The sequence below is a fragment of the Lytechinus pictus genome, chromosome 2 (assembly GCF_037042905.1).
Source record: "Lytechinus pictus isolate F3 Inbred chromosome 2, Lp3.0, whole genome shotgun sequence".
Classification (NCBI taxonomy): Eukaryota; Metazoa; Echinodermata; class Echinoidea; order Temnopleuroida; family Toxopneustidae; genus Lytechinus; species Lytechinus pictus.
In genome coordinates this window covers 52,250,721-52,265,553 of record NC_087246.1, presented here as the reverse complement: position 1 = coordinate 52,265,553, position 14,833 = coordinate 52,250,721, and the positions used below count along the sequence as shown (strand labels likewise).

The 14,833-nt window shown below is 38.1% G+C and overlaps 1 protein-coding gene across 1 annotated transcript in view; it reads left to right on the top strand.

Moving 5' to 3' along the window:
- The window catches only part of LOC129254009 (protein virilizer homolog), a 45,170-nt gene that overhangs the window by 17,415 nt on the left and 12,922 nt on the right, over positions 1–14,833 (top strand). The window contains exons 9-23 of the mRNA XM_064095126.1: positions 499–580; positions 2,343–2,553; positions 4,279–4,537; positions 5,109–5,212; positions 5,646–5,758; positions 6,779–7,138; positions 7,689–7,838; positions 8,691–8,882; positions 9,397–9,482; positions 10,083–10,229; positions 11,092–11,263; positions 11,583–11,719; positions 12,375–12,574; positions 13,302–13,463; positions 14,680–14,785. Of these exons, the coding sequence (XP_063951196.1) occupies positions 499–580; positions 2,343–2,553; positions 4,279–4,537; positions 5,109–5,212; positions 5,646–5,758; positions 6,779–7,138; positions 7,689–7,838; positions 8,691–8,882; positions 9,397–9,482; positions 10,083–10,229; positions 11,092–11,263; positions 11,583–11,719; positions 12,375–12,574; positions 13,302–13,463; positions 14,680–14,785 (2,481 nt within the window). The remainder of the gene's footprint in view (positions 1–498; positions 581–2,342; positions 2,554–4,278; positions 4,538–5,108; positions 5,213–5,645; positions 5,759–6,778; positions 7,139–7,688; positions 7,839–8,690; positions 8,883–9,396; positions 9,483–10,082; positions 10,230–11,091; positions 11,264–11,582; positions 11,720–12,374; positions 12,575–13,301; positions 13,464–14,679; positions 14,786–14,833) is intronic.

The following is a 14,833-nucleotide window of genomic DNA, read 5'->3' as shown; positions in this document are numbered from 1 at the left end:
TCTACTTGAGGTGATGCAGTTAAAATTTGAGAGAGATTCACATTTGACCTTCCATAATGGAGTTGTTTGCAAAAGTTTTATATATATGTATGAAAGACCCACATTTATTTCTTAAATTTCTTAAATTTAGAAAGCGTATGGTAGATACAAAGAGAGATTCGCTCTCTATTTTATTTGGAAAATGCGTGATGTTGATTCTGATTTTGTTGGGCTTTGTGGGGGTATTATTTTTTTTTATTTGGTCAAGTAAATGGATGTTCAACTTTGTTTGGGCCATTGCTAGAAAATTACAATCATTCTTAAATGAAGGCTAATCAAGTGCAAGTCCTTTCATTAGAATTGGTAGTTGTTTTGCATTCAGTCGCAATTTGACTTTCTTGCAACACCGCATCATGCTTGATTTTGGGACTTACGATTGAATTGCAATTGAACGTGAGTTTCTGGCAATGCCCATCAAGGGTTTGTAATAAAATCAAGATCTGTTTGTATTCTTTGTAGGATGCTGGTATTCAGGAAGCTCTGATAAAGCTCATCTTTACAGACCACATGGCTTCATCTCTCAAGCTGCTGGCTATCAAAGGTGAGTGCTTTGCAATTAATGTCTTGACCCTGTAACAATAAAATCAGCTATTGATTGTGAGGTTTATATTTATGATCAATTCCATTGATATTTGTGTGCATTCAATCATAGAACTCAGCCCTGTGATCATCACTAAGCTTTATGTTATAGGGCCTTATGACTCAATGATGCTTTTCAGACTTGATGCTGCAATTCGCAAATGAAATTCCTGTGGAGTTCATCCGTGTAATTGGGTAAAAGATTCCATGATTTATATCATGAATGAGGCGTGGAGGGTTTCTTGTTAGAGGGGAATGGTATTACTGGTTAATCTGGGATTTGACATCCATTTTGTACCCCTGTATGCACTATTATAGACTAATCCTCATTACCAAGTCCCTCAGAAAGGACTTTGAGCCATTGGATCCTTACTAGCAGGCACTCTTGCTTTCTTATCACCCAATGAAAACAAGCCCTAAGCACATTTTTGCAAATCTGACAAGTATTTGTAAAATAAAAATATGTATTGTTTTTCATCAATTCAATTATTACATGTATTCACAAAATACTTTGAAACAAGGGCTGATAATATTCCATGTATTTCTTCAATTAGGTATACACTAATACTTGTTTGAGGAGAGCATATTTGTTTTTTGTCTCACCTGCATAGCAGAGTGAGACTATAGGCGCCGCTTTTCCGACGGCGACGGCGGCGGCGGCGTCAACACCAAATCTTAACCTGAGGTTAAGTTTTTGAAATGACAGCATAACTTAGAAAGTATATGGACCTAGTTCATGAAACTTGGCCATAAGGTTAATCAAGTATTACTGAACATCCTGCCTGAGTTTCATGTCACATGACCAAGGTCAAAGGTCATTTAGGGTCAATGAACTTAGACCATGTTGGGGGAATCAACATCAAAATCTTAACCTAAGGTTAAGTTTTTGAAATGTCATCATAACTTAGAAAAATATATGGACCTAGTTCATGAAACTTATACATAAGGTTAATCAAGTATCACTGAACATCCTGCATGAGTTTCACGTCACATGACCAAGGTCAAAGGTCATTTAGGGTCAATGAACTTTGGCCAAATTGGGGGTATCTGTTGAATTACCATCATAACTTTGAAAGTTTATGGATCTGATTCATGAAACTTGGACATAATAGTAATCAAGTATTACTGAACATCCTGTGCAAGTTTCAGGTCACATGATCAAGGTCAAAGGTCATTTAGGGTCAATGAACTTTGGCCAAATTGGGGTATTTGTTGAATTACAGCCATAAATTTGAAAGTGTGTTGGTCTAGTTCATAAAACTTGGACATAAGAGTAATCAGGTATCACTGAACATCCTGTGCGAGTTTCAGGTCACATGATCAAGGTCAAAGGTCATGTAAGGTCAAAGAACTTTGGCCACGTTGCTGGTACATGTATTTGTTGAATTGCCATCATATCTCTTTAAGTGTATTGGTCTAGTTCATAAAACGTGGAAATAAGAGTAACCAAGTATCACTGAACATCTTGTGCGAGTCATAGTAGTTTTCAAAATCAGCACTGCTGCTATATTGAATCGCGTGATGCAGGTGAGACGGCCAGAGGCATTCCACTTGTTTATCAAAGTCATGCTTTTTTTGGCATCATGAATGTATCCCCTCTAAGCTAGTCTATTCGGCATCCGGCATGTTAGTCCGAAGTAATGTGCAGAACTGTGTTTTCCCCTACCATTCTAATTTAGTTAACTTTCTAATGTCTAAATTTCATGATGATTCATTTCCTGCAGCCATGGACAGCGCCACCAAGTGGCAGGTGGGCATTGAGAGATTCCTTGGGGTACACCAAGACACTAAGAAGGAGGGCCCATCAGGGTACCAACTGATGGTCAAGTTCCTTCTCTCAGAGCAGACTGTCCGGGTCGTGACTGCTGCAGCCGTGCTTCTCAGCAAGCTTCACCTCTATGAAGTCTTGACCAATCTAAAGGAGGTTTCAGAAAGGTATGTAGATATCACCTTTGGTTTATTTTGCAGAGGCCAAGAATGTTCAAGCAGGGATGACCGTTTTCAGAAGAAAAAAAAATCTTCTAACTTCATTCTTACCTTGGGTGATATATTTTTAGGCCTTCAGAATACAACTCTGAGTCGTTAGTTGGGATAATTATTTCTGGATTGGTTTTCTTGATAGAAGTGCAAATGTTGAAAATCAGTCAACTTATTTGTTGAACATGAACAAGAATCCTCGATAGATTGCAATGTTGGGCTTCATCATTCCTTAGGAGGGCTAATAAATGGTATTCAACCATTTATATCTTGATAATATTCTCTATTCCTGAAAGTCTATCAATCTGAATTAAACTACACACCCACACTTCAAATCTCAACAAGGTGTTAAATCTCATTTCTACAAAGCTGTCTAATGGCTTGAGAGATTCCTTAAAGAAAAGTCATGAATTGAATTGCTGTTTCAGCATCGCTGATCGAGTGCCTGCTCAAGAGGCAGAGATGGAAGCCAGTTCTTAGCAGGGAATTTCACGAAGTAAAAATTATTATAATCCTGCAGCGTGTCATGAAATGAGAAAAATGGGAAAATATGAATATTACCATCTAAGTTGTTAAACCAGACCCCTACAAAGCCGACAAATAGCTATGTATATTCTGGAGGGAATCCTAAAAGAAATGAATCGTTTTGCCTGCTCTAGAGGCAGAGATGGGAGCCAGTTCTTAGCAGGGAATTTCACTAAGTAAAAATTCTAATCCTGCAGCATGTCATGAAATGAGAAAAATGGGAAAATATGAATATTAATGAATGAATTGATACAATATATTTGCCATGGATATGGAAGAAGTATTATAAAACACAGTATTCCATAGAAATGGGGTCTAAAATGCTGGTTAAGACTAGGTTTGATCATCAGAATACCATCTAAGTCATTAAACCAGACCCCTACAAAGCCGACAAATAGCTATGTATATTCTGGAGGGAATCCTAAAAGAAATGAATTGTTTTGCTGTTCCAGCATCGCTGATCGAGTGCCTGCTCCAGAGGCAGAGATGGAAGCCAGTTCTTAGCAGGGAATTTCACCAAGTAAAAATTATTCTAATCCCGCAGCCTGTCATGAAATGAGAAAAATGGGAAAATATGAATTTTAATGAATGAATTGGTACAATATATTTGCCATGGATATGGAAGAAGTATTATGAAACACAGCATTCCATAGAAGTGAGGTTTAAAATGCTGGATTAGACTAGGTTTGAACCGAGGTTTGATCATCAGAATACCTTCTAGAAATCAGACCCCTACAAAGCTGACAAATAGATATGTATATGCTGGAGGGATTCCTAAAAGAAAAGTCATGAATTGTTTTGCTTGTTCCAGCATCGCTGATCGAGTGCCTGCTCTAGAGGCAGAGATGGAAGCCAGTTCTTAGCAGGGAATTTCACCAAGTAAAAATTATTCTAATCCTGCAGCGTGTCATGAAATTAGAAAAATGGAAAAATATGAATATTAATGAATGTATAATATCTTTGCCATGGATATGGAAGAAGTATTATGAAACACAGCTTTCCATAGTGAGGTCCAAGTGAGGTCTAAAATGCTGGTTTAGACTAGGTTTGAACCTAGGTTTGATCATCAGAATCAGACCCCTACAAAGCTGACTAATAGCTATGTATATTCTGGAGGGATTTCTAAGAGAAAAGTCATGAATTGTTTTGCTGTTTCAGCATTGCTGACCGAGTGCCTGCTCCAGAGGCTGAGATGGAAGCAGGCTCTTATCAGGGCAATGAAGAGAACGCCGAAGAGGGCGATGCCAAAACCCAGACGGAGGCTGTGGAGGAGACCATCGACACCGTCGACGCCAGTAGCCTGGAGGAGGAGAGGATGGATGGGGACGCATCGTCCATCAGCTGCGGCGACGTCGACAAGGTGATCGGGCTCCTCAGCGAGCTACTCAAGATCATCCGGACTGCTCCTCAGTCAATTGTAAGTGTAGACCAATGGTTGCAGGGGAGATGGCTACTCGTTTGGTGCATGGCTTAGAAGACAATTTGGAGAGGAATTTCTGTACTGCATTTCATACAATGTCATTGTTATAAAGACAGGTTTTCAAGACTATCTGAACTGCCATTCAAACGATATTTTTTAGGAGTAGACAAATGAGAATATGGCTGATTATCTTACATTGTTTTATTTAAAAAAAAATTGCCTCAGAACTGACATTTCCCACATATGTAAATTCAATCAAATTACACCAATTTGATTGTATAGTCAAAGTTTGTTCATTGTTTAGCTGATCATGATTAGTATGACTCATATTTTGGAGCCTTAATCATCAATGTACAAAAACACCATGGTGTGAAATGCAGCAGAGAGATCAAAATATTTTATGTCTGTAGTGAAACAGGAGGAAAAATAATCATATTCCAGATTATTAAATGTGATGAATATTTTTCTAATTTAGTAAAGGTAGATGGAATTCTTGTTGTGGTGTCATGAAAATATGTAAACATTTATTAGTAAAGTTGACATATATGTTACTTTGACTTGTACTCAGGTTCAACCTCAAACCAAGCTACCATTCTTCCCTACCTCGGTAACAATCAACAGTCTACCAGCACCAGATCCATGGCCTGTCATGTGCCATATGTTCAAACACAGGTAGTCTTTTATTTTTCTTGTTTAGTCCCACCTATTCAAATATGAAATGTCCCGAAGCATGCGGCTATTCTATAAAACAGTGCAAAAAAGATGAGTTATTTGAAGAGGAAGACTGATTCAAATCCTGGCGCACTTGCATCGTAAGGAATAGCTATTTCTGCCAGGTACCCATTTACTACTCTTGGATCAAGTAAAGCACAATGGCTTTCCTTACCTTAATAAAGTAGGTAATGCATGCATCCTGAATGTTTATTACAGATACACTCTGCTAAAGCTAGGGTAACCATGTTTCATGTACTGTAGAGCCAGTAGACAGTCAAGTGCAATACTGTATAAGTATTTTTATCATTATCAGTAATATCCTGGTAAGAAACATGTACTAATATGAAGACATGCCATTAAATTGTCTTGTTCATTCATTTTCCACCTTCAGAAGTCTGTTGGAAAGCCTGCTGCTCCTGCTTTCCTGTCCTGTCACGTCATCCAATGAGACATTGAGTAGTATGATCAGTGAGATCCTGACCGACATACTTGACCATTGGCCAGGTAAGCTGGACAGTGTCCATACTAATAGTACTCCTGGGTGGTGGATGAAGTAGCTTTTGGAAAGGAATTGTCTGAAGAGGATGTACATTACAATGTATCACAATAACATGTTATTCTCAAAGGAACTATCAGTGTAGTGTCATATGGCTAGATAGAGATGCTATGTTGTCAGTTTTGCTCTGAGTCATCACTTTTTGGTAGTATGGGATGGGTAATGGTAAGGAGGGGGAGGGGTCAATTGTCACTTCATTTTCATAGTAAGATTAAAGTGGTCCATGAATCAGAATATGTAGCAATTTTGGGACAATCAAATTTCATAACGCCCCACCCCCCTCCCTTTTAGAATCCAAACTCTACTGTATGTTTCGCACCACTGGTACCCTGTTCTTGGATTCCAAATTAGATTCTAATTGTTTTTTGTTAACGTCGGTTAAAGTCAGAATTCATTCTTTCTTCTTTAAAATTCTTGGTATCAAAGAGTATCTGAATGCAAAGTTTGTAATATTGTCAAAATTGGATTAGGGTTAAATGAAATTCACTCCAACTCCATTGGATCTTCTAATACAGTCTTACGTGAAGATGTGTGTAATTGTGAACAGCTAGAATTGAAAAATTTAAAGTAGGAAAATATCTTCCAATGATTACTTCAGCAATAATGGTGTCCCACAAAGGTTTACTGATTAAACATCATGAGTGTTGCAACTTCAGACCAGACAATCTTTTGCCAATGATATAAGAATTGGATGTCCTTGTAACACTGGCAAAAAAAGTTGATTTCTACTACAACAAATCAAGAAAGGATTTCAAGATCAAACATGAATTACTATGGTTGGAGACCTTCCTCACATTTGTACATCAAATCTGAGCCACATCTGATTCGATCTTCACTGTGAAATAAAATAGTTGATACATATATTGCTTAGACAACTTGGGCTCAGCCTTTCAGAATAGCATCTTTCGAGGTGTCCATTTATTCTTATGAACATCTATTAAAAATGTATCTTCATCACCACCAAACAGGTCTCCTGTACATGTTCACTGAAGTTGAAACTTGCAAGACCCTCTTCCAAGCACTCACGAGTAACTATGACGATGAGGAATCCACTGAATTTGAAACCAGCCTTCAGCAGCTAGGACTCCGCCTCGTCTACACCTTGAGTGCACTACAGTTCATTGACCTCGTCAAACAGCACCGTATGACCTCCAACGACCTCTTGACCCGGGTCGAGAACGAGGGAGTGCTGGGGGCCTTGAGTGGGGCATACATGATGGCGGGGAGCAGCCCCCACGGCAGGCAGGCCTTGGCTAGGGTTTTCTGTATGTCTGATAATCTGGAATGTCTTCTGCCTCTTGCTCATCTCATGGAAACAAGAGACGCAGGTAAGAATTAGATTTGAAAAAAATAGCTTTGGTGTTGTCAAAGCTTGTATCTTGTTTGGGTGAATCTAAACATTAGTAATTTTTAAAGTTTGAATTTATTTTTGAATGAAATATTAGATTATACTATAAAATGCATTTTGCATGAGAGGTTAAATCTGACATCTCATAGTAAATGCACAATTAAAGTGTTTATAGAGCTATTACACTACAGTTTTGTGAGCTTTGAATTTTAGAATGATGCTGCATTAAGATTGACATTATCCAGTCTTTATGTACCAAAATTTAAAAGGGCAAGTGGAGGTGCAAGGGTTAAGGAGGGCATATTCTATGCTTTAAAATTGACTTTCCATGTGATTAAACATGATAAAATCTAAGTGGATGTCTTTTCTGATTTGAACTTACTGGGCAACTGTTCTGTAATAAAAATAAAGTTTTATGTGTGAACTGACAATGAGGATGTGTTCGGGTTTCCTTGCAAGGTCATCTGAGAAATCTGGTTAAAGTTAGAAGTAAATCAAGTGTGTTCGTTTTTATGCCTTGCCTTATCCAGGAGATGAGAAAGTCCTGCTGACCAGCAAGAAGACTGCAACCTATGGCTACGCAGCCCAGCTACTCACGTTCGTTGTACAATACTCTGAAGACATTCCATTCATGCATAAGAATGTTGCTGCCCTCTTAGAAAGCTGCACAGAAGAACACAGTAAGTTTATGTCTTTTACCACCATTGATGTGTGTAAAGATAACCCAGGCGCAAGTATCCTTGCGGCAGTCGAGTTCGGTAGGTTTAGTAGTTTGTTGTTCAAGATTTGTTTTACCCAGCTTGTAAATGTTTTTCATAATAATAATATGTCCATTTATACAGCGCAGTTACTATGTGCATATACTCAGTTGCGCTTTGATACTTGGTATCATACTATTACCCCGGCTGTAGCTGAGCCGCCATATTAATAGGCGCTAAAGCGTTCAAGGAAAAATCCTACCGGGTACCCATTCACCTCACCTGGGTCAAGTGCAGGACAATGTGGATAAATTTCTTCCCGAAGGAAATCACGCCATGGTTGGGATTCGAACCCACGACCCTCTGTTTCAAAGTCCGGAGACTAATCCACTGGGCCACAACGCTCCACATACGCTCATACATAGATATGCCTTATTCAAAAGTAGAACTTGGAAGAAGAATATATGGGTAAGATAGCTAGGGTTGGAATATCACTGGAGGTAGTTCATATTTATTTACATTATAGTAAAAATGTTGTATTTAATGCTATTGTTGTCAGTGGCAACTTCCTATGAAGCTTTGATTATGATTGGTAGTTGGTTATGTTACCATGTTAGGTACCAATGATGCAAGTTTACCAGTAAGTTACGTTTTATACTGTTTATCATAGAATTATGTACACGACAAGGAAACAGCATTACATATATATAACACCAAAGCAGTATTCCGGTTCATGAATGTAAATATCATTGTAAACAAATATTTCATGTAGTATTGAGAGGCTAATCAATATTCATAAAGTTCACCCCCCCCCTCTCTCTCTCTTTGATCTAGTTGTTCACAAGTGGGTGGAGCCTTTGAAGACAATCAAGCTAGACGCTAGCTGCATCGGTAGCATGGTTGAATACCTCAATCACAACATGACCCAAATGACAAGTAATCTCACCAACATAGCTCCTGGGATCCTTACATGTCTGAGGACATTGCTTCATGTAGTTTGCCCACCGAAGGTCATGACTGAAAAAGGTAGGATTCTAAAGAGGTTATCACAGGTGATGCGTTGATATGAGGTGGTGAAAAATCTAATTATCATGAAAACTGATGAGAATGAAATGAATGAAAAGTTATGTATGAAGATGATTAGAAAGTGATTGGTAGATCATGATGGGGATAGCGATAGAGTGTAATTTTTAGAGAACCAGGGGACCGTTTCATGAAAAGTCTTGTCAGAAGTTTTATCCGACAAGTCCCATTTCATCAGACAGTTACTATAGTAGAAGTGCTTCTCAACCAATCACAATGAAGGAAAGTTGTCAGATCTGACAACTTGTCAGACAAAAATGTTTATGAAACACTCCCAACAGACACGTGGATGTATTATTATAGGAAGAGGGGGTTTGGAGGACAGAACGGATGGAGGACGGAAGAGGAGAGTGGAGTGTAGAGCCGAAGAGAATGGAAGCTATTTCATATTGTATGCACAATTTATTGGTTTGTACCATGAAAATTCAGATTTGCCTCTTCTCTTTCTTTTATTCAGGACTACAAGTTGACCTAAGGTACAAGGTTGCCACAATGCAGCTGTTTACATCAGGAGCACTGTCAGCTTTCACTACTTGTATGAAGGTATGTGTGTTCTATCTGTCAAATCTATATTATTTCCATTTGAATGGACAAAAAAACAACTTCTCTGAAGAATTTTATTGTTGTTTTTCCTTCAGATTTTGATTCAAAATTCCAATTCTTGGTTGGCATTGACAAATCTTGTCAAATTTATTGATTCGTATCCATTATGGGTGGAGGGGGCTCATGGTCTAGTGGTTAAGACTCCCGTCTTTCAATCGGAAGGACGTGGGTTCGATTCCGATCCATGGCGTGTTTTCCTTCAGCAAGAAATTTACCCACATTGTGCTGCACTCAACCCAGGTGAGGCAAATGGGTACCGGCAGGAAGTAATCCTCAAAAAGCTGTGCGCACCGGAATCGGTAGACTAGCTTAGCCGGGGTAATATAGGAGCGCCTTGAGCACCTAGCAAGGTGCATACGTGCGCTATACAAATCCTATATTATTATTATTATATTGTTTTATTATTATTATTGTTGCAGGAACAGTATTTGCTATTTTCAAACAAGCTACGAAATGCACATCTTACATGTAATATTTCACATTACCCAGGTGGTTGTAGTAACTTGTTGTTAGACCCTTTCCCACTTCTCATACTTACAGAAAGTGTCTGATTACATGCTGCGTCCATGGCAACAAGGGATCAGTCTTGCTAGTGGCCACACCCATATGCTAGAGAGCATTGTTCTTTGTCTACTGAAGCTTGTCAAGAGCATGCTAACACAGTTATTACAACACACGGATACACAGGTATTTTGCAACAATATAAAGATTTTGTGGGACTACAATATGTAAAGCGTGGATGAACTTTGTATTTAATTCTTTCTTGATTAATATGTATGCCTACTATTATCCATAAAGGGAATACAATTTTTCTGATAATTCACTTTTGTAGTGTCTACTTCTGTAGTAAATGGATATTTGTGTCCATTTATCAACATAAATTCTAATGGGTACTGAAATCTATATAAAAAAATTATTTCTAAGTTTTAATTATCTGTTCACTTGCAATAAATGAATCAGATACAATTTACATGCTTCCAATACCATTCCTTTGCATCTTAAAATTGTACCTCTAAAATAGACTAAATGCAATTTAATTGTAGGTGTATTCCAGTTGGAATGAGTCCTGGTAAAAGTATAAATGCTTTGGAATGATTACTTTACATTGTGTGTTGCATATGATGCCCCTAAATTTGGGTGATAAAAATCAATACTAAATCTGCAAAGTCAGTAATATCACAGTTTCATCTCTAGACGGGTGTAAGTTGACGAACAAGAGGAGCACACCGATAGTTTAAATTGACGATGTATACATGAGTGAATGTCATTTCTTGAGTGCCATGCTTTGTCATGTAGAATTAAAAAGTGTTTGGCATTCTATAATTGAGCCTTCCATAATTCAGGGCCCTGTAATACAATGGTTCGTGATGAAGTGCAAACATTCTGATTGGTTCCTGGTCAGAATGTGCATGTAACAATGAGCTTGATTGGTCATTCCAATTAACCATTGATTGCAAAGCTCTATGTGACAGAGTCCAGATTTATTTGCCTCCGTAGCAAGTCCAGGTCCCGACGTCATTATGTTCTTTTATCATCAATATACTTGCAGTACTGTGATGAACGTCTGGTGAACAACCTGCTCCTCCTACACACCGTCATCTGTTCTGCTCCTACCAGCGGCATCCTTAGCAACACAGCATCCGACATTCAGATTGGTATCATTGACATTCTCATGACCTTCACCAAGCCCATGGGAGAGATCAAGGACCAGACAGAAGCAGGTAAAACCAATGGTTTCTTCACCCCCCCCCCACACACAAAAAAATCCTTGCTTTGTGCTTCATATGACAGGTATAATCCTCAATCAAGTTATCATGGCTTGAGTAGTTTATTAAGTGAAGTAAGAATCAAGAAAAATGTGAGTCTGACTTCAAACTGGTTTATTATTTCAATGGAATTGCCCTCAAACATAGTAGTATAGCTTCTGCTAAAAATGGGGCAAGTCAATGCTACAGAATCCTAGTTAGCATATAAGAAATATTATTACTGACTGCTAAATAGACTATCAAATGACGATGAATTGTCCCTTTCTACCTACAGACGTTGCCAAGAGTTGCTGGACTAGGATGCTGCACACATTGTTGGAGTACATCCCTTCGGCTCCTTTTGCCTATATTGGTGGTTTACAACTTCTCTGCGAGTTGCTGCCACTCCCACTTCCTATGCAGACACAAGAGGTATGTGATTTACTCTTAAAGCCACCATAGTTGCGAATGCATTTCATATGGTAAGACACTAGTTTGAAATATTATTGTGGTAATCCGTCTGTCAGGGTACCTATTGTAGGGTGTAGCGGATCTGATATAATCCACCTCTTGTTCATATTCTGTGATATTGTTGTTATTTTATAATGACAAAAGCTTTGATGGCCATGTGACTCGGAGTCTTATCAATGTTTAATCTCGGCATTTTCAGCTAAACACACATTTATGTTTGTATTCTGCTTGATACAGAATATAGGAAAAATAAAATAATCAGTGGTGATTGAAAATGCCATTCGGGATGTGTATAGTAGTAGTATCTGTTTGTCTCGAAAGACGATGGTGTAACACCGCTACATTTTATAGAGATGTGTTTACAAAAGTGAAGAAATGAATTCATGCTTTCTTTATTTTACACTTTACAAAAATTCACATGCATTTATTCCAGTCAGGTAAATCCAACTCGCCATCTTAAATCTAACAGAAGGGTTTCTATTACCATGACCATGTGATAATTCTGAAAATGACTCTTCATAATCTTTTATGAGTTTTGGGGATATCTCTTTAAAGAACTGTTATCAATGTTTCAATAGTTAAAACCAACTCTCAAATCTATTCTCACATATTAAAGAGTTTATCTGAGTCGGAAGTACAGCAGGCCCTCAACCTCCGTCGTCTATGGAGCCTTCATCTCCACTCAGAGACTGCGTCCATTCAGAAGATTCTTGGACAGCTCTCCCTGTCCAGCTCTCCACTCCTTCATCATTTCCTAAGGAGGTTCAGCTGCCAGTTGGCTGATGTAGCTAGCTCGACAGCTCTGTTGGTCATCAGGTCAGTTTAATGGGATCATCACAATTTTAGGATTAGGTTTATTTGTTCGATTATTGCGAAACAGTGATTGGGTAAGGGATATGGCTAGGTGTGCTCATAGAAATTCAAATAAGTAGAATAGCTACATCCATTGCCATTTCTTACACCTGCATTAGCACTGCTTAATGTCATCTTGATCACCATGTGCTAGACAAATAGCAATACAAGATGAGGACATCCTGCCTTTCATTGTAACTTTGTTACATTTCTTTTGTGTAGTAATGAAAAAATGTCGCACGCCGATCTCTGAACAGCGGAGGAACTGAATCAATAGAGAAGGTGCTACTCCGCATTCCGTATAATTCTACCTAATTCATATGAGTGTTGTTATTAGTCTGTTACGATGAAGATTTTTTATTTGTTTAGGGACCAGATGGCCAACGTTTAAACACAGCCAAAATGTCCTTTGTGCAGGGATGGTTCCATGACATTTGCTCCGGCGACAATTACTCCGATGGAAAATCTGCCCGTTAAGCCAAACATAAAACCTAAAATCCAAAAACTATCCCTAATCCTTATCTAAAATTTATTCTGAACCAAAAACTCCATGGCAATCCTAACTCTAAACCTATGCCCTCTGAGGTATAAGACCAGAGCAAATGTCGCAGGAGCAAATGTTGCGTCACCGCAGGAACGAGCTCGAGCTCTTTAATTACTTCTCTTAGTTTTCCTCTTCTGTTTGTTCCAGGTCCTATCTCCATGCTCTGTTGTCATGCCTTGAACCCAGAGATGAAGGTAGTAACAAGGAAAGACCATGTAATGCCGATGCTGCTAGAGTCTTGACTCTCTTGGTCTATCTCATCTCTCAACCGGCCATCAAGGCAGCATTCCTACAGCTCTCAAGATCCAGGTAGGATGATATTGATGATGATATGATGATTTTGATGATGATGATGGTGATAATAATGATGATGATGATGATGATGATGGTGATAATAATAATAATGATGATGATGATGATGATGATGATGATGATGATTTTGATGATTTTGATGATGATGATGATGATAATAACGACAATAAAATCAACAGCAACAATGATAATAATAATATAATGATTTTAAAAAAAGTAGTAATATGAAACATTAGTAAAGCGCTGCATAGTTTTACTTTAGCTGTAGCATGGTTACCCTGATCTGGTGCTCAAGCATTCAAGGAGTTACTTTCGGGTAGCCATTTACTACAACTGGGTGGAGAGTGGCAAATGTAGATAAACACGAGACTTGTGGTGGGATTTGATCCTTGGACTTGTTTAGATGCTCATTGCGCAGTAGAGATAGTTTCTAGAAACATATACTGAGTAGAAAAATATACAAGAATAAAGGAGATGAGAGCTACATAATCTTAAAGCCTGTTCAACTTGCCAGGTTTTAAATGAGATTTTGTAGGTATTAAAAATGTAATGTGGAAGTATCTTGAGGAATAGCAGGTAAGTAGGATAGTTTATTGACAAATAGAAATGCCAGCAGTGGTGTTATAACCAGAATGTTTTGATTACTAGATAGTGTTAGAGCAATATCACTAATTATCTGGTGTTTCAGCTATACAAAGGAATAATTGATGGGCCAAAATTGGAATAAAGCTCAAAAGGTTAATATAATGAAAGTTTTTTGAATGAGCACTCGACGGAGTATGACACACAAATGAATTAGGAAGACATAAAGGTAAAGTCTCATTCCCAGTCAATTTTGCATTGAAAAGCATGTCTGTATTCCATCCTATATCAAGATGTTGTGTTTGTTTTGTGTTATGGCACTGCAGCCAAACCTTTATGCAGATAAGGGCACTGAACAGACCTTGTAGTACCATGCTATTTGTTTAAGATTCATAGAAATTTAAGATGTATATATTATATTTTGTCATCTATACTTGTATAAAGGAACACCCTCACACACTCAACCTCAAATTGTATTTGCCCAAGTTGGATTCAAATAGATTGATAATATTTAGTAAAGATTGATTTAGATTAACATCAAAACATCAAGTCTCTTTTATTATGATGCAGAGTTTACTTATCGATTCATGATATATTACTGATTACTACTTGAATTTTGTTTATCTACTAGTGCAAAGGGCGACGAGCAGTTTGTTGATGTGTTGCCACGGTTACTGATGTTATTGAATGAGCCTTATAGAGCGTCTACCCACCAGCAGGCTCAAGAATGCATAGTGGTAAGTGACGTTTAGAGAAGGAAAATAATAGAAGCACATCATCAAGTT